Source organism: Diabrotica virgifera, chromosome 7, assembly GCF_917563875.1.
Source record: "Diabrotica virgifera virgifera chromosome 7, PGI_DIABVI_V3a".
Lineage (NCBI taxonomy): Eukaryota > Metazoa > Arthropoda > Insecta > Coleoptera > Chrysomelidae > Diabrotica > Diabrotica virgifera.
In genome coordinates this window covers 148,061,288-148,088,204 of record NC_065449.1, presented here as the reverse complement: position 1 = coordinate 148,088,204, position 26,917 = coordinate 148,061,288, and the positions used below count along the sequence as shown (strand labels likewise).

Genomic DNA, 26,917 nt, shown 5'->3' with positions numbered 1-26,917 from the left:
ATATGAAGGTATTTTAATTTCACTATCTCAAATATCCTCGTGTAACCAACTTTCAACAATATAAAAATGTCATAATCAGAACATAAAATAGAACTAATCAGATCTTGAATTTTTGTACGAAGTCCTCCGACGTTCTGACAATAAACTTGTAATGGGGATGAGATTAGTTTTTTCCTTCTTTCTTGAATGATTCAATTTTTGGTACACCATTTCTGTATTTTATGGCAATGTCTTTTTCGCCTTTATTTTGTCTGTCTTTTAATTCTTTCCAAGCTTTACTGAACATATCCCTTTGCATATTTGTTTGATCACTATTTATTTTGATTGTTGAGTTCTGTAGTCTTTTCTTATTCCTTAAAATGTCCTTAACAACACCATTATTGGAAAAAATAGCTCTAAGTGGACTAGACTTACTACCCGTGTTCTTTCCTACTCGAACAACCTTCACTAAATCCTCCAACGCGTCATCTTTTCCCATTTGTTTCATAATTTCCTCGACTTTGGCTTTGTCTTGTTTTATCCTGTCTTCAATATTCTCAGAATTCAATTCGGGAACATTGAATAACGTAATATTGTTAGATTTTACAATTCTATCATTTATTTCTATGAACATTTCCTCAAATGGCAAACCTGGCGCATTGGAGTTGCATTTCAGTTCATCAACAGTCTTCCTTAGATCACAAATCTGATTATCCTTTTCGTGTAAGGATTTTTCATTGGCACACTTAAGTTTCTCTACCTCAATCTTTAGATCTTCAACCATAGACTTCAAAATTGGTACTAACAGTAAACCTTGCTCACAATCCTCACAGAAATATTTTAATTTCCTAGTATCTGCTGCCAATTTTAGATCAAATCCCCGAAAATCAAGTAACCGGGGCTGAGGAATCTCATGAACCACTAGCTAGGGTGTTTAAAGTGTAAGTATTTATTGTTTTGGTGCTATATTAACTTGCAAATATTTAGAATGGATCGAAGTAAAGCATAATTTACTAAAAAACCTAAAACGCTCACTATACTACTCGCGCAAAGTCGATCGAAGTTCAGCGAGTACGAGAGTGTAGACGTAGACAGGTTGTTTATGCGACTTTGCTGCGTCTCGGCCTACTTGCATTCTGTGGCGGTTTTTGAGAGCAAGTCAAAGGAACCGAACTTCACGAGAGTGTGGTGCTCGCTTTAAAAGGAATATATGGAATTACTGTAAAATTAAAAGTGTACAAGGTAAAACAAGTAGTATTGCAAGTTTTGTGATAGTCAATACTTAAAAAATGCAACAAGAATGACAAAACATTTAGTAAAATGTGTTAAATGTCCAGTGGGAGCGAGACAATTATTGAAAAGGATCAACAGAAACATTCATCAACTGCTTTTCAGCCAACACAGTTGTTAGATTCGTCCAATGACGGTAAGCATGCCTTCATCCAGTGCATCGACTGAAAGAAGTTTCAGTACTTATCCACTCCTCTAAAATAAATCGGCTTACTGGTGAACGGGCTGATAAGGTAACTTTTATTGCTTAGCTAATGATAGAAATAGATTCTGAATCTGAGGTCTCATATTTTTCAGATTAGCTCACCACATCCAGTATTTGTTGTTAAGAAAATTTAATTTTTTTTGTCAAATAATTTTTTTTTCTGTTGTTTTTGTATTTTCTTTTATATAAAGAACACTGTTGTTTCGTCTCATAATTTTGTATATAATTTAATGATTTTTAATACCCTATTTCATCTTTAACAATATCCATAAGCGCGTCATAAGGTTCATTCTCAGAAAATTCTCCATATCGAGAATATTCTCTGATTTTTCATTCTCGAGAATTTTCCAACACTAACTATGTTTATGAACTTTGTATGTATTTTGAACATATGTTCGATAATCCGAACTACCCCTGTACCAATTAGTTCAGAGTATCGACGCTCTACTGTATATGACTTATATTTAGTATCTACTAAATTGTTCCAAAATTTGTAAAAATTGTAACTGTATTGGGCTTGTCCCGTGGAAATAAAAAAAAGAAATAGTCATCTATGTATTGCTGATGACGACATCGCTGTCAACTAATGTTTACGTCTCCTGCAAAGCTTATTGAATTTTAGTATAGTTAATTGAAACAGTGTAAGGCCCGGTTTTTCAGTGAGCAGTTAAAATTTTGGTTAACTAACCTAGTTTAAATTTTAACCAATATTTTAACCCTCATAGCATTTTTCAGTGCTTTAAATCAAGTTAAGAAAATCTCGGTTAGTTAAACACTTTTTTTCTTCTGTTGGCAGCAGTAACTGTACGTGTGCATGTGCAATTCGAGAAATAATGGTCAATTTGACAGAAAAATAAATAAAAGACAATTTCATAACCAAATTAAAAAAATGATTAATGCAATACAATATCAAGTTCGGAATCTTTATTTAGTTCATAACGTCTACTTTGGTTTCATAACAGAAGAGAATTAGAATTACTGGGATGATTTAGACTTTTTTTCCGAACTTTGTTTGTCAAAGACCACGGTCTTATCACTATTTGAACAGATTGACCAGGAAATAAGAAGTCAGACTCTTTGGTAAATAATTAAGTATTTTGCTGTGTAGACAAATATAAAATAATCTTTTTAAAATATCACTAGGAATCATGCATTAAATCCTGTTACAGTAAGTGTAAACATAGGTACCTCTTACAGTTATATTTAAATATACAGTACAACCTGCCATATCCGGACCTATCACATCCGGACCTCCCCATATCCGGACGGTTCTGCCCACGTTCTGCCGTCCGGATCTTCCGAGAAAGGCAGTCCTGCTGTTGGACAACACACCCTCTCATCCCGACCCAAAAGAACTAAAAGATGGCGAAATAATGTATTATACAATCTATAAAACGTGTCTATCGACGAAAGTTATTGACGGCGTTGATTACTGGAATGTATGAAGGAGAAAACGTTTCAGAGACTATAAAAATAAAAGAAGTAGTGGTTTTGATATCCGGATTGGTCTGTCGCCACATTAATCCGGATATGGCAGGTTTTACCGTATTTCCTTATAATTCCTTCCTATATAATAACGATAATAATTTATAATTTCCTTATAATAATGAGGTATTAGTTAGAATACTTCCCGCGATGACAGAAAATAACATAACCATAGAAAAAAGTGTTGTGTGATTTGGTAGAATGTGATCTTAAGTCGACTTTACATTACATGATTTATCATGTGATTTGTCATATGATTTGGTCATGGAGTAAAATTTACATGTTCACACTGTGTGATTTGTCATATGATTTTGCCATAAGCATTGTGTTTTATCATAAGCATTGTCATGCGGCTCGTCATGGGCAAAATCATATGATAAATCACGTGATAAATCATGTAGTGTAAAGTAGACTTTACTCTTTAAAAAACATGTCACATGTCACGTATTTCAGCGCCATCTCAGCACCTGATTAAATGGAAGGATACTACAAATCTGGCCTCCACATAAGTGGTCTGTAGCTTCGACATGATAGGTGTAAAATTTTAAACGCTCTTGTTGTTGATTGGATAGGAAAGGTACCATAATCTAGCCTCCATGCTACGTACATAGCCTCCATACGGTACTTCCAATATTTAATATTTTATTCAATTGGACAATAAAGGTAAAACACAAACAACTTTTGTTTCTTACTTATTTATTTATAAAATAATGTGACATTTTACATAGAAATATGAGTATATAATTTGGATTAAATAAATGTTTACTTGTTAACTTTTCCATTGTCTGCACACAACAGCTGAACGGAGCCATTAGACCTAACACCAAAACGTGAAATAAAGTGTGTATTTTAAAACTGTTGGATAAACAGTACCTACAATCAGAAAATCTCTACCTTACAATCAGAAAAACTTACCTTTAAAAAGGTACTCGATTACAAAATATCAAAAAACACGACTGAATATCAGCTGAGCTTTTTATGGTGACACAAACACAAACACATCACATTATAACCGACCATATAAAATAACTGAACGACAACGAACGAACGAACACTGAACACAGATTCACAGATAGCGCAGGATTTGTCAAAAGTCATGTTCCACCAATCACAATGCTGACATTAGCGCCTCTGGCAAAATGGAAGGAAAATAAATACGATTACATGTTTTTTATTAGAGTGCGCGGGGCATGAACATAACCCAACTAACTAATCCATTCTGTCAGGCAGGTACTCAAAAAAATTAGGCAATCCATCGACCTGTCAAAGATAAACCACGTGATCTTTGGTTGGCACACAAAACTGTTCTTAACCTAAACTCAATGTAATTATTGATTTTTCTTATTTGCTTTTTGTCGTGATTTTGAGCTAGTATAGTATTTAAAGACATTCATTAGATTAATTATTTTATAAACTTTACGTTTTTGGTGATTTTGAGTGCTGACAACATGCCTGTCACTTGTATAATAGTGAACTGTGCAAGTCCAACTGATCAGAATAATGTTAATTTTAATTTGTTTTTTGTCGTGATTTTGAGCTTAAGATAGTATTTAAAGACATTCATTAGATTAATTATTTTATAAATTTTACGTTTTTGGTGATTTTGAGTGCTGACAACATGCCTGTGACTTGTATAGTAGTGAACTGTGGAAGTCCAACTGATCAGAATAATGTTAATTTTAATTTGTTTTTTGTCGTGATTTTGAGCTTAATATAGTATTTAAAGACATTCATTAGATTGATTATTTTATAAACTTTTCGTTTTTGGTGATTTTAAGTGCTGAAAACATGCCTGTAACTTGTATAGTAGTGAACTGTGGAAGTCGAGCTGATCGGATAATGTTATTTTTTTTTGTGTTCCCTCTATAGGGCTTTTCATTCACAGTCATTTGTTTTGAGCTTCTGTCATATGTCGTATAATCCGTGTATGATAATATTATAAACGGATTATACAACATCTAACAGAAGCTCGAAACAAATGACAATCGATGAAAAGCCCTATTAGAAACTCATTTATGTTTCCTCGCCTAACTAAATTATCAAAAAACAGGACGCACTCATGCTAGGAATTATGGTTTTTATTAATATTATTACAATTATTTATATGTGACACTAACGTAACTAGTGACATTAATTTTTAGGCCAATGTGACAAACTTTATTATTACTAAATTTTAACATTTATCCCCTATTTTGTTAAAACAATATTATTTTGTTTTTCATTCTATTCAAAATAAATGCAGTTTTGACAGGGAATTTGTTTTGTTATTTATTTATTCCATATAGACCTGGATCCCGCGTACCAAAAAAAAAGTTGATTAATAGCAAGCTGAAAATTTATTAATAGCTTAACGGTGTCTAGTCCGACAAACTTTGATGTACGGGAACACTGGAAGTTTTAACTGTGGAACAGGTTAAAAATTTGGAACGTCAAACTACAAAAATGTTTATGTAATTTGTCAGATAAAACTTCCAATTGATTTGCTACCAATTCATTAAACTCTCATGCAAACACCAGACTGGTGAAAAAATCACCAACTGGGCATTTTAATGAGTAGAACACGAAGGCCATGTCAAACTACAGGAATCATGTTGGTCAGTAATAGCAGTCTGATTTTTGCATGAGAATTTAATGAAAGGATAACAGATCAATTGGATGTTCTGTCCGACAAAATATATGGGATGTTTTTGTAATCTGATGTTCCAAATCTGAGTTTCCAAACTGTTTCACAATTAAAACTACCCCTGTTCCAGTGTCACAATACATCAAAGTTTGTCCAACTGGACACCGTTAAGCTATTAACAAATTTTCAGCTTGCTATTAATCAATTTTTTGGTACACAGGATCCAGACCTAATAGGTTTGTTCGTAGTACGACACAAACGATTAGCAACTGCTGCCAACCATCAGATGCATGAGCAGTTAACAGTTAGCGTTGTGCAGTTAATAGTTAGCATTCATAGACTACAAATGCGCATGTGTCTGATGGTTGGCAAGAGTTGCTGATCGTTCTACGAACAAACCTATCAGTAAGCACAATTTGTGATATCCATGGGTAGTTACTAACAGAAAGAGGCAGGATTAGATTTTTAAAACATTTATTTTAGAGTCAAAACATAGTCATACCTTAAACGATAAATGTATATTATCATTACAAGTTGATACTAATTACAAAAATAAATACACATTTAAAAGACCAATACATAATTACTCATGATGAAGAAGTACATTATAATTAAAAATGAATAACCATTTTCATATCGCTGCAACACAATGCCAAAGCCATCTTATATTTCAGTTCGTTTAGTGAGCTCAACAAGCACTCTGACCGAACAGTTTCAAAACTCGTTAGTTTTTCATCAGAGAATGCATATGTTGCTATCTCCAAACCATGTAGCTGTAACATATGTACATGCATTGGGTTCTTCTTCGTCTGTCTTGCCCTGGGCATACTCAGCTAAAAATAGGATTGCTGCAGACTTCACTATTACCGGCCATACGCATACAATGTGCATTTGCTATGTCATCAGAACTGGCTATCACCCCACCCAAGCATTTAGTCGTTTAGCATTAGATTTTTGGAAATGCTTCACCTAAAAAAATATTTTATTTTTTTGGAAATTCTTCAACTACAAAAATTTATTTTTATTAGAGTGTTTGCGTTCTTTACAATGATTGAGAATATTTTATTTAAAATCAGACATTCATATAATATAATTTTAGAACAATCATGACAGTAATTCAAATAGATGGCAGTAATAAATCATTTTCAGAGAATTATGGAGTTCGCAGTTTACAGATTAGGACGACGATATGTCTGGTTTCCAATTTTAAATATAATGGTAATTTATCCAAAAGACACTAATACTGTTATCCATATATTTCTTATGGTGAATAAATAAAATAAAGACATACCTTTCCAACAATAATATGGAAATCAGGAAATCATTAACAATTTTTACTCCATTCAAAACAAATCCAGCTGTAAAATATTTATGTGCCTGAAGGCTTTTGTATGCTTTCATCTGCTGCTTAGAGTAGCAAATGTGAGACTCTACCAGATATGTATAAATATCTATAATAGTAACTTGATGGACTGCACTTTACTGTAAAATCCAATTCTGAATGAATTGCGTATGGATCTAAATCCCCAATTATTTTCAGCTTCAATAAATATCTAAAACAATAAAAGAATATATCTTTTATTTTATATATAATATTTGATAATATCCTAATCACTGAACAAAACAATGAAGAAAGCACTATAAAAAGGTCCAAACCAAAATCACCCGTCATAAAACTACAAACAGTAAACAAAACAGGAACAATATTGAAAATTGCTGAAACTCAAAAGATATACATACACAGACAATAAAATCTCCAAAAACGGAAGAGAAACACTCATTCAAACAAAATGCCGTGAAGATTATAGAAAATTTACCCATATCTTGGAAGATTATAACAAAGAAATCAAAATTCAGTGGATCGCCTTCTCATTAGACGAAGATATAAGCCCAAAATGGTTATTAGAGGACTTCCTTTAAATACAAAACCTATAGACATACAAACGGAACTAACAAATAAACATGAAATAAATACAATTAACGTAACAAACATGAAGTCTAGAAAGGCAGACTAAAAATCCCTGCCAATGTTTATAATTACAGTGGAAAAAGAAGAAGTGCCCAAAGCCAAGAAAATTATCAACCTTATGTACATGAGAGTAGTAATAGAAGATCTAAGAAAGAGCACGGACCAACTCAATGTTTTAATTGCCAGGGCTTTCACCACGCCCAAAATGCATGCTTCAAAGACGCTAGGTGCGTAAAGTGCGGAGAAAATCACAAAAGTAAATTCTGCCAAATTCCAGCAGAATAAAAAGCAAAATGTGCTAATGTCAATGGCAACACCCGGCAAGTTATAGAGGATGCCCAAAGATACCTGCCTGGGGAAGACCCAGACAAATAACAACAGAAAACAGAACACAACAACCTAAAAGAAACAATGGGCAATCGTACGCCCAAATCACCAAACCAACACAAAACCCAACAACAGATTCGACCATATTAATTTCAAAAGAACAACAAAAAGGACTGGCCACGATGATAGAAGAGCTGGTCATAAAAACGGTAAGTGAAGCGATTAAAAATGTAATAAAAAAAATATGAAAAAAAATTTTTTAAGAAACGCTTTTCTTTAGTTTCGAGTGACTAAAATTAAAAATATAAAAAAATCAACGAAAAAGCAAAAAATAAAAAAAATTGAAAAAATCTAAAACATTCGTCAAAGAAAAGCGTGGCGCGTCTTCATCGAATAAAAGGTTTTCGCCCCACGCTTTTCTTTAACGAATGTGTTAGATTTTTTTTATTTTGTTCTTTTTAGTTGATTTTTTTTTATATTTTTAATTTTAGTCACTCGAAACTAAATAAAAGCGTTTCTTTAAAAATTTTTTTTCATATTTTTTTATTTTTTACTTTTTAGTCTTACAGTTTTCAAACATTAAAATATATCGTCATGTTTCTTAAAATATGTATAAAACATATGATGTACTAACATGAAAAGTAGTCGGAATCGGCAAAAAATTGAAACTTTATTGTTTCATTGAAGCATAACGTAAACAATTAACATAAAAAGTGAAATTATGTATAGTTAATATCATTAGCTACAAAACGTAAAAGTTTCAAGTTTTTACATTGTAAAAACAAGAGAATTTAAGCATTTCCTACTAAAATCTTTTTTTTTTATTTAAACAATTAATAAACATAAAAAAAATTTATTGATTATTCGTGTATTGTTCCCGCGAATGCATATGTCTGCAAATTTTCATTCATTTGCATTGGAGAAAAGGCACTCAAATTAACGTCTAAAGATTTGACGCAAACTATTGAACTAAATAAAAGCGTTTAAAAATAGCATTGAACTAAGGCACGAAACTAGGGGATACCTGAAAATAGGCTCCTAGAATTCAGGCGGCATAAGAACTAATACAAACGTGCTGGACGAACTAATAAACAGATATGAAATGGATGTCGTAGCATTGCAAGAAACTAAAGTAACTCATACCCGCAATATCAAGTTTCCAGGATACGACATCTACAGGAACGACCATAGAGCAAATTCAGGAGGAACTGCTATCCTAGTGAGAAAAGGAATAAATCATACATTACAACATACGCCACCTTAAACACTATGGAAGCAACAACAATAAAAAGTCCAGATGAGACAAGGTGAAAGGACGACGACCTGAATGCGTTCCTGAACGCCGAAGAACCATCCATAATAATAGAAGACCTAAACGCCCGATCCCCTAACTGGAACGATAGAGCTACAAACAGAAACGGTAGAATACTGAATAATTATCTAGTGAACAACGAAGACACCATGGTGATTGGGCCCATCGAACCAACATACTTTCCTGGAAATGCTCTACCAACCCATTTAGATACAGTAGTAGCCAAAAGCCTAGGACTACAAACAGACATCCGAACCTTTAACGAAGGATCAGCAGACCACAACCCCATACTCATAGAAATAGGTACATGGGAAGAAGATAACAAAACAACAAGGAAAAGAAAGAAAACCAAGTGGTCTAACTTCAAACGCCTAGTGAGCATAGGCATTGGAAACATTCCTACAATTGACAATCCACAAGAAATAGAGGAAAAAGTCCTACAGCTCGAAAACATCATAAAAGAAGCACTAAGAAATAGCACTACTGAAGAAGAATATACAATTCATATGGGAAGATTTAAAAACATAAATCAGGAAATAAAAGAAATGATAAGGGAAAAGAACAGAGCCAAAAAGAGAGCCAGAGGAACAAGAAACCAGGAAGATAAAAATAGGGCAAATCGACTGAATCGACAAATCAAACAGGCACTAATAGACCATAGAAGCCAAAAGTGGGAAAACTACATAAAATAAATGGAGGAAAGGAGCCAAAATATGCAAGAAATATGAAGGCTCCAAAGAACTTTAAGAAACGATAGAAAACCCATTCCCCCCACTACATGGAGAAAACGGGATCGTCTACACAGAAGAAGATAAAGCCGAGGTGATGAGAAGGACACTTGAAAGAGAGTGCACACTGAATTATCACCAAGACGAAGATATAGACTTTATCGAAGAAGTCGAAGAAACAGAACTAGAAACGCCCGAACAAGAAGAAATAATAAATCCCACATCACCAAGAGAAATAAGTGAACTGATTCGAAAAAGTTCACCAAAGAAGCACCTGGTTCAGACGAAATCACTAACAGAGCTCTGAAGTATCTTCCCTCGAAAGCAGTTGTGTATTTGACAAATATAACAAACGCAATACTAAGATACAGGCTCTTCCCAAATCGATGGAAGGAAGCCCATGTAATTATGATACCCAAGCCAGGAAAGAACCATATATTTCCGCAAAATTATAGGCCGATTAGCTTACTTCCAGCAGTCAGTAAGATAGTGGAGCGGGTCATCCAAACCAGGCTCCAATCAGAGACAGACAGGCTAGGCATAATCCCAGAAGCACAATTTGGATTCAGAGCTCAACATTCCAGCGAACTTCAAATATTAAGACACGCCGAATATATAGTAGCTGGATTCAATGACAAACAATATACGGGAGCAGCCTTTCTGGATGTAAGCAAAGCCTTTGATAAAGTGTGGCATGAAGGACTGACATTCAAAATGAGAGATTATGGATACAGCGGGGCCATGACGAAACTCATCTCCTCGTACCTAAGCGACCGGAAATTCAGGGTCCGGATAGGACCAGTTCTATCAGAACACGGAATGCCGGAAGCTGGAGTACCACAGGGGGCAGTTTTATCACCCCTTCTGTATAGCATATATACAGCAGATGTTCCAAGAACACCCGAAACATTGATTAGACTTTATGCAGACGACACTGCTGCAATTAATGCAAAACACATGAACCTAGATATAGCTGTAAGAAATCTACAGACGGCATTGGATACAATAGAAGAATGGAGTATCCAATGGAAAATAGCATTAAATCCAGATAATGCTCAAGCGGTTATCTTCAAAAAGAGCAGAGATAACCCAGAAGAACAGCTAACATTGCATGACAGACCCATCGAATGGCAAAACGAAGCTAAATATTTAGGAGTCACAATGGACCAAGGTCTAACATTCACATCACATGTCAACGCAACAGTCTAGAAAACAGCAGCGACCAGAGCGGCAATAAGAGGACTCACAGGAAGAAGAAGCAAATTAGCTATGAAAACAAAATTAATACTGATAAAGATAGCATTATACTGCCAATAATTACATACGCATCTCTTGCATGGGGTCACACAAGTCAAAGTAACAAAAAGAAGATACAAGCGGCACACAACAACTGCCTCAAAGAAGCTGCAAACGTGCCCAGATACTTCGCCGAACGGTTCTTATTTAGAGACCTAAAACAAATAAGAGTACTGGATATTATGGAGGAAAAAGCCAGAAAAAAATTTGCTGAGCTAGAAGACCACCCAAACCGGATCCTGCAAGAGATATTAAATGATGTGTACCACAGATGGAAACACATGCAGGAGACCCAAACAGCAAATATTAGTAAATATATAATAAAGGCTAGATAATCGCATAGCTCTATCAAAAGAAGACAACTTGCTCACCTTTGGCATCTCATTATATTTATTAATGTTGACTTTTATACGTTTCAGACATCCCTCAAAAAAAATATACAAAAAACTTAAAAACGGCTTCGGCCACTAAACAAATCAATAAAATATTAACAATAGGCGAAAGCCATAAAAAAAATATTAGTAACAAAACCCAAAAAACGGACATGAGGGGTCCACATCCTCGAGCGCCGAGTCACCGAACTGGACATAGCCCAGAGCGGGGACTCGGCGCCCGAGCAAGCAAAACAGATCGAAGATAAGTCACTAGAGATAGCGGGAATAGAGCGCCTCACGCTGGCCTGCATTGATCGGGGTAGGATTTCATATGGGAGTCCGTGTACCCAAGACTCCCATATGATAAGCACTTTGCTGATTGAGAGCCCCTACAGCGCATCAGAGTGCTATCGGGGGGTAAGTGGATGGTCTGGAGCATTGAAGCGGGGTGGAGTGATTCCCTGTGGAGCACCCGGGGGGGGGGGGGTTTGGGGGTTAAAACCCCTCCCAGAGCATATAAAGAATAGTAGTAGGCGAGGAAATAAAGCACTAAAATCGAATAACTTTCCTTCTAAAACTTCTAAATTTTTTAAAGTAAGACGGATCGTTATGAGACCTTTTGCATTTGATTCGGGAGAGCTTTAGAAAAATTCTTGAACACTTGGCATGTGAGACAAAGGCAAATTCTTGTAGGCGGAAAATGCATTTTCCAAAGTGCATCTCAAAGTGTTGACAAAATAAAAATTCACAACTAGGAAAATAATCATGGGAATGAGATCAATTTTCATATTCAATATGGGGGTTTTGAGGTCGCTAAACAGAAATATAGGGTCGGCGAAGCTGTAAGAGGTACCTACCTAATGCCCGGTATCCCAGTATGCACGTCGACTCCTGGAGTTTTATGAAATTTCATTATGAAAATCGTTGAAACTTGTTTTCCCGCGGTTTTTAGGTTGCTGAATACTTCGGCGATGCTGTACGAGGTACCTGGTGACTGGTATCTACGTCATTTCCTGGAGCTTTATGGAAATTTGTTATGAAAATAGTTGTAATTTATTATCTGGGGATTTTGATATCGCTAAATACGAATCGTGCAACGAAGATGCTGTACGAGGTACCTGGTGCGCTGTAGCTACGTCGTATCCGGGAATTTTATGAAAATTCGTAATAAAATTTTTTGAAACTTGTTATTCCGGGGTTTTTAAGGCAACTGACAGTTTTAATCACATACTCGAGGTTCTGACATGTTTATATCTAAAAAAATATTATTACCGCTAAAAAAATTTAGAAATATATTTTTTTGTTTCATAATTTGAGCTCTGAATTAAAATAACTTACTGTTATTATTGTTACTCACTGTTGAATTTTATAACGGATTTCCATGAAACTCCAACAGACAACGTATATACCGTGCACCAGGTACTCGTACAGCATCTTCTATGTAATATTCGTGTCCAGCGAACCTCGAAAACTTCGAGGTAGTCAATTTCAACTATTTTCTTAACGAATTTTTATAAAACTCCAGGAGATGACGTAGATACCGGACAACAGGTGCCTCGAACAGCATCTTTGATCAATATTTGTGTTCAGCGACCTCAAAAACTGCGAGATAATAAATTTCAACTATTTTCATAACGAATTTTCATGAAACTCCAGGAGATAACATAGATACCGGGCCCTACGTACCTTGTACAGCATCGCCGAAGCAATATTCGTGTTCAGCGACCTCAAGAACCTCGGAATAACAAGTTTCAACAGTTTCATAATGAATTTCCATAAAACTCCAGGAGACGACGTGCCTACCGGGATACCGGGCACCAGGTACCTCTTAGAGCCTCGCCGACCCTGTTCAGCGACCTTAAAACTCCCGAGTATGAAAATTGCACCTATTTCCATGATTATTTTCCCAGTTGTGAATTTTTATTTTTTCAACACTTTCAGACGCACTTTGGAAAATGCATTTTCTGCTTACAATAATGCAATTTTTATTTCTCCCTCATGCCAAGTGTGTAAGAATTTTCCTAAAGCTCTCCCGAATTGAATGCAAAAGGTTTCATAACGATCCGTCTTACTTTAAAAAAGTTAGAAGTGTAATGCTTTATTTCCTCGCCTATAGGAAAATGTAACTTGTCTTTCACAAACAATACAAAAAAATTTCCATACCTAAGCCAACCATAGGCGTAACCAAGACAATCCTAAGGGGGGGGTTACAACTACTGGAAGGTCTCCGAGGGGTATGGTGTTAAGCATATAGAGCTCAAAGTACATCCCAATGGGGGGGGGGGGTTATAACCCCCAAACCTCCCCCCCGGTTACGCCTATGAAGCCAACTCCACCCAGAGGAAAATTATAGGTGCGCCACTGTCCCTGCTTACGGGAGTTAATTCTCCTCGCCCCATTGAATTGTATCACGCGAATGTCATTCTCTAGGGGTGAGCAAGTCTCTCAGGCTGGGTTAAATCACTATGCTTGCTTGCTTGAAATACCGTAACGCGAAGCAGTTCATCGGTGGTCTATCTATCTTTCTTTACCGGCACCTAACTTTCTCTAGCTTATAACATTTGCTGTAGGGTTGGGCAAGAGACAAGGAAGGCATTCCACAAACTTGAACATAAACTTCTGCTAACTCCCCCCCCCCCCCCACACACACACACACAACACACATCAAAAAAATATTGCGTCCTCTCAAAGATGCAACCCTCATGTAAGTTGCCATATCCTTATCAAAAATAAATGAGTACACCTATGATTCTTGCAGTTTCTATCAGCTGATATGTCATACTGACACTACTGACAGTGACAGCTGACAACACGTGATGATATGGTGCAACTTATCAATAAATTGATTTTACTAACATTTTAATGTTATAAGAAGGAATAATTAATGTTAAAATAGTGTGCAAATATGTGTAATTGTATATATCAAAATATTTAAGATGAATCTACATCAAATTGTTAGTGGTGCCTGCAATGCAGGCGATAAATGCTTCGCTGTTGGTTCAGTTGAAGGTGTTCCTTTTACTGTAAGTAGTTAATTACATTTTTAAAATGATTATTATACCTACTTAAAATTGGAGACAGTTTTATAAGATAAATGTTAACTAAGAGTAAAGACTTTTGTCTTGAATCATACTTTATGTTTATAGTTTTAAGTCTAATTTAGGTACTTATCAAAAATATTTTACAAACATGTTAAGTACCTAAACATTAAAGAAACAAGTTTTCATCCTATGCCCGATTTCACCAACGATACCTAAACAGTTGCCTTATTAAGTAATTCTTATCGATAGGTACTTCCTAAGCGAGTACTTAAGAACAATAGCGTTTTACAACTAAAAGAACTGTTTATCTAGGAAATTCTTTCCTATGTATTAATTCAGGTATGTTTGAACTATTTTTGATAAATAAAAAGAAGAATAAGATGACATTACCTTACTTTTTTGATTATTTGTCAAATTTGTTTGCTAAGTTGGTTTTATTCAGTTTTGTACCTACTGTTATAGTTATTTTATTTAGTAGTTATAGTTATTTGTGAATTCAGTTTGTTAAGTTTTGTATATTATTTGTAGATGTACAGTGAAATGGAGGAAAAGAAAAGAAAAAAACAAAAGATATAGAATATAGATCTTTGAAACACACTCAGTGATCAAAAGATCCAAAGTTACTGATTTAACGACCACTCGTAAATCAAACAAATGAAATAGAGAATGTGGAAAAATCCCCTTACGAATAATTCACACATCCACTATTTCGAGCTGGGAAAAATTTTTTGAATAGAATCAAAGATCCAAACACCAGTTCTTAGAAATGTGTTTCGCCCTCTTCAACCTCTCTGGGCCCATCAGTAAAGATGAGAGGTTGAATATCTTCAGACACATTCCAATCAAAAAACAACATTCGAGACCTAGACATAGCAGCAGCGTAAATCTATGCCCAATCTGACAATGATAGTCTTAAGTTTTAATTCCCCAATTACTTAAAGTAAAATATATGTTTAAAAACAAAAAAACAAAAGATGTAGATCTTTGAAACACACTCAGTGATCAAAAGATCCAAAGTTACTGGTTTAACCACCACTTGTACGAAATCAAACAAATGAAATAGATAATGTGGAAAAATCCCCTTACGAATAATTCACACATCCACTATTTCGGGTTGGGAAAAATTTTTTGAATAGAATCAAAGATCCAAACACCAGTTCTTAGAAATGTGTTTCGCCCTCTTCAACCTCTCTCTGAATTATTCGTAAGGGGATTTTTCCACTTTCTCTATTTCAATTGTTTGATTTTGTACGAGTGATCGTTAAACCAGTAACTTTGGATCTTTTGATCACTGAGTGTGTTTCAAAGATCTACATCTTTTGTTTTTAAACATATATTTTACTTTAAGTAATTAGGGAATTAAAACTTGAGACTGTCATTGTCAGATTGCGCGTAGATTTACGCTCCTGATATGTCTAGGTCTCGAATGTTGTTTTTTGATTGGAATGTGTCTGAAGATATTCAACCTCTCATCTTTACTGATGAGCCTATAGAGGTTGAAGAGGGCGAAACACATTTCTAAGAAATGGTGTTTGGATCTTTGATTCTATTCAAAAAAATTTTCCCAACCCGAAATAGTGGATGTGTGAATTATTCGTAAGGGGATTTTTCCACATTTTCTATTTCATTTGTTTGAAAACAAAAGAGTTGTAAATTTCACATATATGACGAAAAATTAAAGTTAGGTGAATTGTCATTAATGAAATAATTTTAAAATAAGTACCATGTTAAAAATTGCTTCTTTTATTATTAATTTTTAATGATAGACTTTTAGTGATATCATGAATAGAATAGAATAGAATAGAAATATGCTTTATTGTCATGAAAAATTGTACAATTTTATCGACAAAGCTTATAAAAAGTCAAGACAACAAAACAATAACAATCCAATTTACTAAAATTACATAAATCGTCAATATATTTACAATAATAACAATAATAATGAAGTTAAACAGAAGTAGTCAATTGCAAAATTTAAGTAAATTGCAAATGCATAGTCTACCTAGTAATTAATAAGTTTAAAAGTTAAGCTGCTGCATATGACACCCAAATATAGACAAAAAAAAATGATAATAAAAATACTACTTGTGCAAAGGGTACTGCAATTTCTTAGTTATTGATTAAGAAAATCTTCTACTGAATAATATGGTCTTTCAGATAGGTAGGCTTTTGTCAGTTTACGGAATTTGGGGAAAGATGCTGCAGATTTAAGTTGTAGAGGGAGATGATTGTAAAGTTTTTTTGCGGAATATAATATAGATTTCTTTACTAACTCAGAGGATGGGGTCGGCATATAGACGTCAAACGTAGAATTTCTCGTGAAGTAGTCATGATTAGGTCTTGGTGGAAAGACATGTAGATGTTTACGAATTAAGCAAACAGTTTCTAAAATATACAAAGATGGAAGGGTTAAAATTCTGTGATCTTTGAAGTAACTTCTGCAATGTGTTGTTCTTCTGAGGCCAAACAGATATCTAATTGCTCTTTTTTGTAATTTGAAAATAACATCGAATTGGGCAGCTGTACCAGAACCCCAAAAAGGAAGACCATAACGAAGATGTGACTCGAACAAAGAAAAATATGTTATTTTGGAAGATGCTAAATTGAGTTCATTCGAAACAGATCTTATAGCATAGCAAGCTGAGGATAGTTTCTTCCTTAACAAATCGATATGGTGGGACCATTTAAGGTTGCTGTCTAAAAAAATACCAAGAAATTTCACAGAATCAACACTACTGATCTGGCTGTTATTAAGAGGTAAGGGTTGAAGGACTCCTTTATAAGACAATGCTACTGTTTTATCTACGTTAAACGAGAGTAAATTAGAGTCAGACCAGGTTTTTATTGTAAGTAGATCAGAAGTTATAGCAGCATGAAGAGTTGCAATATTTGAGTTGCTCCAAGTGATACTGGTATCATCAGCAAAAAGAAAGATTTTTCCATCGATTTTTAAACTAGTGATGTCATTAATAAAGATAAGGAAAAGTAGAGGACCCAATACTGAACCTTGAGGTACCCCACATACAATGTTTTTGAGACTAGAGTCTGTATCATTTGCTCTAACCAGTTGTTTCCTATCATCCAAGTAAGATTGGAACCAATCTAAAGAAATACCTCGAATTCCGTAGAAATTTAGTTTTCTTATCAAAATGTTATGATTTACACAATCAAAAGCTTTGGCGTAGTCACAAAAAACGGTGGCAGTGTGAAGATTATTGTTCAGTGCTTGATAAACCTCATGTAGTACAGAAAAGATGGCATCAGTGGTGCATTTATTATTTAAAAAGCCGAACTGATTTTGTGATAAAATGTTGTTTTCAACTAGAAAGGACATAAGTCGGGCTTTTATGAGTCTCTCAATAATTTTGAAACACAACACTAGTCTCTCAATAATGTGTTTTTGAAACACAACACTAGTTTGTTAGGTAGTAGGTAGACTACATAATTTTGACAATAGACCTGTAAAAAACTCCAAACGATTTTCTATATTTTCCAACACATATTATATTATTAATATAAAATATAACACAAAATTACGACTAATATACCTAATATTACAGAATAACAGAAAAATTAAGGTAAGAAACAAATTATTGACAAACGTCACAAGAACATTAGTCAAAATTGTAAAAATATAACCTGACTGTCAACGATAAGTAATACCTAAAGTTTAGGGAGATTGAAAACCGTATCCTAACATAAGGTAATGCTTAAGCGGTTTAGGCAATTCTTGTGGTATGGTGTAATCCGTTTTAGAGTTAGGAAGTACCTAAATCCACTTAGGTAATTCTTAAATATTTAGGTATCATTTGTGAAATCGGGCACTAATGTACTAACCTTAATTTTCTACCTTTTAATATATTTTTTTATAAAGTCTGTGCAATAAATGTATCAAAGGATGTATTAACTCAAAAATTATTCTGATTTTTTTTAAATTCAAAGGCAAGAATTATTAATTGAGGGATGCATGCCAAGGACTGAAAGTACCTATTTAAAAATCTGTTTTATCTTATGAATAACTTATTTTATTCGTAATTATACCAGATCTTATATATCTAACCACCATGGTATGGTATGGTACATCGGGGCAGGGCCCACTTGTAAGCCCTTCAGACACTTAGACCTCCTAAGGCGGGTCCATTGTATTACTCCTATCTTATGGACCAGATCGATAAAAACATAGCAAACAGGCAATCTACAGAAATACAGTAGGAAAGCATAGCAAACACGACGAGTCAAATGACAACGGACAGAGACTGATAAGTTTTGCAATGGAAAAAAATATGGTGGTAAGAAGTACACAGCTACAGCGGAAAGAGATACATAAGGGTACGTGGACATCTCCGGACGGAAAAACCGTTAACCAAATTGATCATGTAATGATAGAAAAACGACACGCGGAATTTATTACAAATGTCAGAAGTATGAGAGGAGCAGACTGCAGTTCAGACCATTTTTTAGTAAAAATTGAATGTAAAAGTAAAGTAGAAGAAAAAATAGTTGTAAAAAAGGATGCAAAAAGAACAAAATCATACGAAGTAGCTGAACTGAAAAAAGAAACAACCAGGCAAAATTATCAAGAAGAAATAGAAAAAATGTTTTTGGAAACAAAGAATGAAGCCACAGATGTAGAAGAAAGATGGGAACAAATAAAACACATTACAAAAGAAGTAAGCAGAAAATTGATACCCAGAATTAAAAAACAGACAAGAACTAAGGAGTGGTTTGATAGGGAGTGTGCAGAGCTGTCAGAAGAGAAGAAAAAGTTAAGAATACGTATGTTGACCAACCCTAACGACAAAAACAGAGAAGAGTATAACCACGTACGAAAACAGTTAAAGAAAAGTTGCAGGAAGAAAAAGAGAGAATCCAATGAAAAAAAGTTGCAGGAGATAGAAGAAACATTTAAAAACAATGAAATAAGATCATTTTATCAAGAGGTAAAAAAAGTAGAAAAAGGTTACCAAAGCAAAACAAGCTACATAAAGACCAGAGAAGGAGAGCTAGTAAGTGAGCCGGGAAAAGTTATGAAAGAATGGAAAATGTATTTCGAAACGTTACTAAACAGTGATGATGAAGATCAGGGAGAGGACGAAGACAGAACAGAGGGTGCAGATATAAGAATAGCCGAACCATCCAAAGACGAAGTGCAAAGAGTTGTAAGCAAATTGAAAAACAATAAAAGTCCAGGGCCAAACGAAATAAGTGCAGAAATGCTGAAAGCAGGGGGAAGAAAACTACTGGAAAAGGTGTATGAACTGATAGAACTTACATGGAAAGAAGAAAAGATGCCTGAAGAGTGGGCCAAAGCCTGGATAATCCCATTACATAAAAAAGGGGATGCAACGATGTTGCAGAATTACAGGGGTATTGCTTTGCTGGACGTGTGCTATAAGATATTTGCTAGGATTGTAAGAGAAAGATTAGAGGTATACGCAGAGAAACTAATAGGAGAATACCAAGCAGGCTTTAGAAACAATAGATCGACGACAGAGCAAATATTTAACATAAAAGAAATCCAAACAAGCTGCTACGAACATAAAATGGTTTTATATGCACTATTCATAGATTTTAAGCAGGCCTATGACAAAATTAATAGGAAAAAAATGTATGAAGCCCTACGGCAAATGGAAATACCAGAAAAGCTAATCAAGTTAATAAGAATTACCTTAAATATGACATCTAACGAAATAGTGTGGAACAGTCACAAATCGGAAGAGTTTATAGTCAAAAAAGGACTTAGACAAGGTGACCCTCTATCAACTGTGTTATTTAACCTAGTTTTGGAAACAATTGTAAGGAACAGCAGAATAGAAACACAAGAAACGATCTACCGTAACGAACATCAATGCATGGCCTACGCCGACGACTTTACACTGCTAGCAAAAACTAATACCGAATTAAAGAAAATCATGAGAAGATTAGTCAGAGAGGCAAAAAAATTCGGCCTAGAAATAAATGAAGAAAAGACGAAGTATATGGTGCTAGGCAACACAGAAAGAGAACCTGTAGATATGCTAAAGTTAACAGCGTTCGATGGAAAAGAATATAAATTTAAACGAGTAAATCACTTTACATATCTAGGTGCCATTATAGATGAAAAAGGACACGAGCAAAACGAACTAAAGCACAGGATAGCTAAAGGTAACCGAAAGGTCGGCAGTTTAAAAAAATTATTAAAGTCAAATTACGTATCAAGAAAGACGAAAATTAGAATATACCAAACTGTAATAAGAGCAACAGTCACCTACGGATGTGAAACATGGGTACTAAACAAAACAGAAGAAGAAATGATAGAGAGATGGGAACGCAAGGTACTGAGGACTATTTTCGGGGGAAAAAATACGGCAGATGGTTGGCAAAGAAGAACTAATGAAGAATTAAGGATGCTTTACAAGGAACCAACTATAACAAGATACACAAAGGCACAAAGAATCAGGTGGGCAGGTCATGTCGAGAGGATGGATAGGTCAAGAATGCCAAAGAAGATACTATTAAGAAAACCAGTTGGGACAAGGAGACGAGGTAGACCAAGAAAAAGATGGCACGAAAAGTTTCAAGAAGATATAGGATCGATGGAAATTACAGACTGGAAAGAGAAAGCGAAAAACAGGATACAGTGGAGAAACATAGTGCAGCAATTTTTACATAGTCATTAAATCAAATTATATAATAAATATAAGACATTAGTATATATTGTTATTTGTATTATGTAAAATTGTTATTGTTAAGTTGTAAAGCCCTAGGCCTCCAAGGTCTGTAGAGCATGTTAAATAAAAAGAAATACCTCGAATTCCGTAGAAATTTAGTTTTCTTATCAAAATGTTATGATTTACACAATCAAAAGCTTTGGCGTAGTCACAAAAAACGGTGGCAGTGTGAAGATTATTGTTCAGTGCTTGATAAACCTCATGTAGTACAGAAAAGATGGCATCAGTGGTGCATTTATTATTTAAAAAGCCGAACTGATTTTGTGATAAAATGTTGTTTTCAACTAGAAAGGACATAAGTCGGGCTTTTATGAGTCTCTCAATAATTTTGAAACACAACACTAGTCTCTCAATAATGTGTTTTTGAAACACAACACTAGTTTGTTAGGTAGTAGGTAGACTACATAATTTTGACAATAGACCTGTAAAAAACTCCAAACGATTTTCTATATTTTCCAACACATATTATATTATTAATATAAAATATAACACAAAATTACGACTAATATACCTAATATTACAGAATAACAGAAAAATTAAGGTAAGAAACAAATTATTGACAAACGTCACAAGAACATTAGTCAAAATTGTAAAAATATAACCTGACTGTCAACGATAAGTAATACCTAAAGTTTAGGGAGATTGAAAACCGTATCCTAACATAAGGTAATGCTTAAGCGGTTTAGGCAATTCTTGTGGTATGGTGTAATCCGTTTTAGAGTTAGGAAGTACCTAAATCCACTTAGGTAATTCTTAAATATTTAGGTATCATTTGTGAAATCGGGCACTAATGTACTAACCTTAATTTTCTACCTTTTAATATATTTTTTTATAAAGTCTGTGCAATAAATGTATCAAAGGATGTATTAACTCAAAAATTATTCTGATTTTTTTTAAATTCAAAGGCAAGAATTATTAATTGAGGGATGCATGCCAAGGACTGAAAGTACCTATTTAAAAATCTGTTTTATCTTATGAATAACTTATTTTATTCGTAATTATACCAGATCTTATATATCTAACCACCATGGTATGGTATGGTACATCGGGGCAGGGCCCACTTGTAAGCCCTTCAGACACTTAGACCTCCTAAGGCGGGTCCATTGTATTACTCCTATCTTATGGACCAGATCGATAAAAACCTTGTCTTCCGCATTTCTGGGGCCCAGGCTGCACCGGGCTCCCATGTCTGTCAGAATCAGCTTCTTCTTTTTCTTATGCAATCTACTAATGGATGTTCGCGATCACATTTGACCATTTTTCTCTATCCCTTGCAGTATGTATTAGGTCTTCTATGTTTCTTAGCCCTGTCCATTGTTTGAGGAGCCTGTCCTGTTACGGAGCCATGACATTTTCTTCCTGCCTACTCCCCTTCTTCCTTCGATCTTTTCTTCAATTAAGGTTTGCAGAAACTGGTATCTTTCATTTCTAATTAGGTGCCCGAAGGTATGTCGTTTTTCTCTCTTTAACCCTAGAAGGATCAAGGAGGGTTAAAAAGTATCCACAACATTGCATTACATCCGATTTTCTAAATACCTTTGTTCCTAAAAATCTCAAATAATTAGTAGTTGTTGGCGTACTACTGCCCTATTAGATGGCATAATTAGCATTTCTATACTTTAATTCATTACCTCATACTTTTATAAAAACTTGACAGTGATAATAATCCCCTTGAATACCTTCAACACCATCCCAAAATGGAAAGGGACAATATCGTGCATGTGTCAAATTAGGAAAATCTAAAAGAAAAAAGGCCAATAAGTGGACAAAAACAACCATAGTTTGTTCAAAATGCAAGTAAGTATGTATGCGGCAAGCACAGCAAGAAGTCAAAAATGTTTGTGTAGGTATCCTATGTTGATGCCAATTCCGCTGAAGCTGAAGACTCCGGCTAAATTATAAATTCGTATCTTTTACTTGTTCCATTAACGTCTAGGAATAATATAAAAGTGTTATTTTTAAATTAGTTTAAATAAAGAAGCACGTTTTTGATTAATTTATGTGTGGACATTTATTGATCCTCCTTGGTCCTCACTGTTTCTACTAAAAGGTTGGTCCTGCGAGGGTTAATTGTGTATAGCAGTTTTCGTTATGTACCAATTCATCTCAGAATCAGCAAGGTCTCTAAATCTGAGCTCCTACTGCTGATGCCACCCCGAATGCCTAATCCTCCAGAAAACTTATGGCCTCAGAAAGCTACAAGTCTCTTCAAAGGCAACTCCCTCACCTGGCTTGGCTGCATAGATGCAGATCCCAGGATCTGCCACCTCTGGTAGGGGTAAATGCCGGGCATTCTTAGAGGACATATGAGGAGGTTTTCTCCTCCTCATTACCTAGACGGCACTGTGAGCCATCAGCCAATCCAAGCAGATGAAGGTGCCGTTGGAATCTACAGTGAGCAGTGAGCAAGTGAGCATACTGACCACCACGGAGCATCTATTATCTAAAAGAAGGCTGAGACTTTTGGATGGCCCCACTATGTGGAGCCTAGCCTGTTTCAAACCTCCACAACTGGCCCAAGAGTCCTGGATATCTAACCACTGGTAGCTGCAGACTGCAGAAACCTAAAATAACTTCAAAAATAAACTCAAATTAGAAAAAAAAAATCCAATTAATAGATGATTAGACATCAACTAACATCCCATTTGTTATTCTTCGTCAAATTCCGTCTTCTAGAAGATTGGAAAACATCATGGCATTGATCTAGCTATACGACTGTCACTCTATAGTTCTACATTGCTGCATTTAAACCCTTCTCTCAGGGTTTCAAGTCAGATTCACAAATTTTACTGCCCCTGAATTTTGTCTTGCATAAGTTGTAATAACAAGTATTTTTACCTCCTAATCCTGTCCTAAATACTAGTTTTCACCTTTTGATAGTCAATATTATTATTTCTGCTTTATTTTCTTTCCTTCTAGTTACTGTGATATTAATTTTATACTGTTTGAATTAGTGATATTTGTAGCATCCTTCTGCAACACCAAAATTCAAAGGTAGCCAATATGTTTATACCTATGTACTTGTTTTAGTGCCTAAATCTTAATGCCACAAGGAAGAGTAGGGAACATGTAATTCTGAAACATAGCTGTTATATAGGGTGTATACATAGTTAGGCCTAGCTCTAATCTTATACCCCAACAACGAACAACATAGAATTTGTTTAACTTATTTGGTCTTCCTTTCCTCTCCTTATTATCATCTTATAGAATTTGTCTCCACTGTTTTAGTCCTTACTCTAATTCCATTTCATTATTTTTTAACAACCACATATCATCTTAAGGACTAGGGACTAGACAATGAACCCTTTTTCTCATGAAATTGATTGAGTCTCATTCCACATGGCGATTTTCAAGGCTTAATAAATTGGTTAAAAGTTATTATTATGAAAGTCAGAAAGTGACTAAATCAAAGTTTAAAGCTCCCCCCCCCCCCTACAAGATCCTGAAGAAATTTTTGTCAGTATTATAATATATAATATATATAATAATAATAAGAGCTTGCACGTATTAGGCGGCCGTCTATGGTGAGTGCGAGAAAGATATGTGCGCCATTCCGGCAGGCCAATGGGGCATCTTACTCGCACTCACATTTACAGCCGCGTCAATACGATCTTACGGCTTATTGGCTCCGTGCGTCTCCCCTCTTTTTACAGAAATTTACAGTCACGTGACACGCTGTCAATTTTGTAAGGACGTTTTAGTATTGACTCTTATGGGATTATTTTGTTAAACTTGAATATTTTATTTTCTAGTGATAATAAACGAATAAAAATTGTTAGAATTCATTAGTTATTCCTTTATAATGTCATTTATAGTCCAACAAAAATATTTTTTGTCGTTAATAAAGATTTATTGACATAATTTGCGATAGTGAGGTTATATAGGACATACCCTATCCGTACGTTTTGGAGTCAATTCGGATTTATCAGAGCTAAAAAGTGTATGTAATATGTACAAAACTTATAAAAACGTAAATAACATTATTATATCATGTGTATATTGCCATATCCTTTGTATATATGAAAATGTTAACCTCACTTCATCCTTATAACAGCGTTAATTAATTTTATTCTTTCATCTAATTTTTTTGGGAATGAGGAAAATAAAAGTATGTATTTCACATCACTAGTTTTCCATGTATTTTTACAGTGAACAACACAACAAAGAACGTGATATGGCATTTTTTTTAAATGTCCCATTTACACATACAATAAAGCGTCCTTACAAAGATTCAAGCAACCGCCACCATGAGCAGGTCGGTCGATTTTGCTTTGACACTTTGTTAACGCTCGGAGCGAATTGTTAATAATTAAAAATAGCAGCTTAGTAATAAATTAATGACGCAAATTTCTTCAGGATTATGTAGATGAAGGGGAGGCTTTAAACTTTGATTTAGTCACTTTCTGACTTTCATAATAATAATTTTTAACTGAGTTATTAAGTCTTAAAAATTGCCATTTTCGCGTTTTTCAAATTTTAAATTGCTTATTTATAAGTCGAAAACTATCAACTTTAGAGAAAAATTACAAGAGACCTTTTGGTTACTTCGATTTAATGGACTGTAGTAATCGCAAAAATAATACTTTATTGAATCAAATTTACTTGAATGCATACAATCAAACATTTAGTTTTTACAATGCACATGGCTTTGTTTGTCAGGTTAAATCAGAGAGAGTCTTCTTTTTCGTTGCACTGCACGTCGTTGTCAGTTCGTGAGAGACAGAGTTGCCACCCCGCACTGGCGCTGTCAATAATATGGAACGCATTGTTGCCACGTTTACACTTAAGTTAAATTCTAAATTGTACAAAAATATAAACATAATTGTTCACCTTTTCGGTCTAGAATGGTCTAAAAAAACCTAAAAAAAATTGTCCCAACCAAAAAAAAATAATTTTTACAATTTGATTAAAAAAAATTGTTAAAAATAATTTGGACCACTTTTCGTGTGGGCGACTTCTTGAACCTGCTTCTGGGGTATATTACAAATGTGATTATGCAAAATAGTATCATGGGAATATTTTTTCCAACGAACCCGCCGTTTTCGCCTTGTCTAATATCTGTCTTTCAACTACTCTCTTCCATATTTCTCTCCATATCTCTCCACCAAAAAATGTGCCCTTTGCTCAATAATCTGTCTGTTTTTGGCAATGTTGAAAATTAATATACAGAAAATATTATGTGTATAATTAAAAATATTTTTTTTCCTTGGGTATGTATGACTGCGGACCTTAGGGTCCATTCGCCCATCTATCCGATCTTGCTCATTTTTACATTAATTTCAACTACTCTATGTTTATTTTCCTTCCCTATTATATCTTACAATATCATATCATTATTATTATTTTACATTAACATTTTTTAATTCTATTTTTCATTATATTATTCATTTTTTATATTTAATTATTTTTTTTCCTTTTTTTTTGTATCTTCTTTATTTTTTTTATTTTTTTTGTTTTTGGTTTTTTTTTGTTTTTTGTTGTTTTTTTTTCATTACGGTAAGACTAAAACCCGATTCAACCCCTCGGACGTTATTCGTCTTCTTAATGGTTTCTGTTTTTTTTTATACTTATTACAATG

The 26,917-nt window shown here is 34.5% G+C and overlaps 1 protein-coding gene across 4 annotated transcripts in view; it reads left to right on the top strand.

Annotated features, from left to right (window-relative positions):
- The first annotated feature begins 14,371 nt into the window (after positions 1-14,371).
- LOC114335387 (dmX-like protein 2) overlaps positions 14,372-26,917 on the top strand; it is a 257,436-nt gene continuing 244,890 nt past the window's right edge. For 3 of the 4 annotated variants that reach the window (XM_050656403.1, XM_050656401.1, XM_050656402.1), the window contains exon 1: positions 14,373-14,611. In XM_050656403.1, coding sequence (XP_050512360.1) covers positions 14,525-14,611 — 87 coding nt within the window. In that variant the 5' untranslated portion in view covers positions 14,373-14,524. Of the gene's footprint in view, positions 14,612-26,917 lie in introns of all 4 variants that reach the window. The other variant, XM_050656400.1, reaches the window with a different exon arrangement.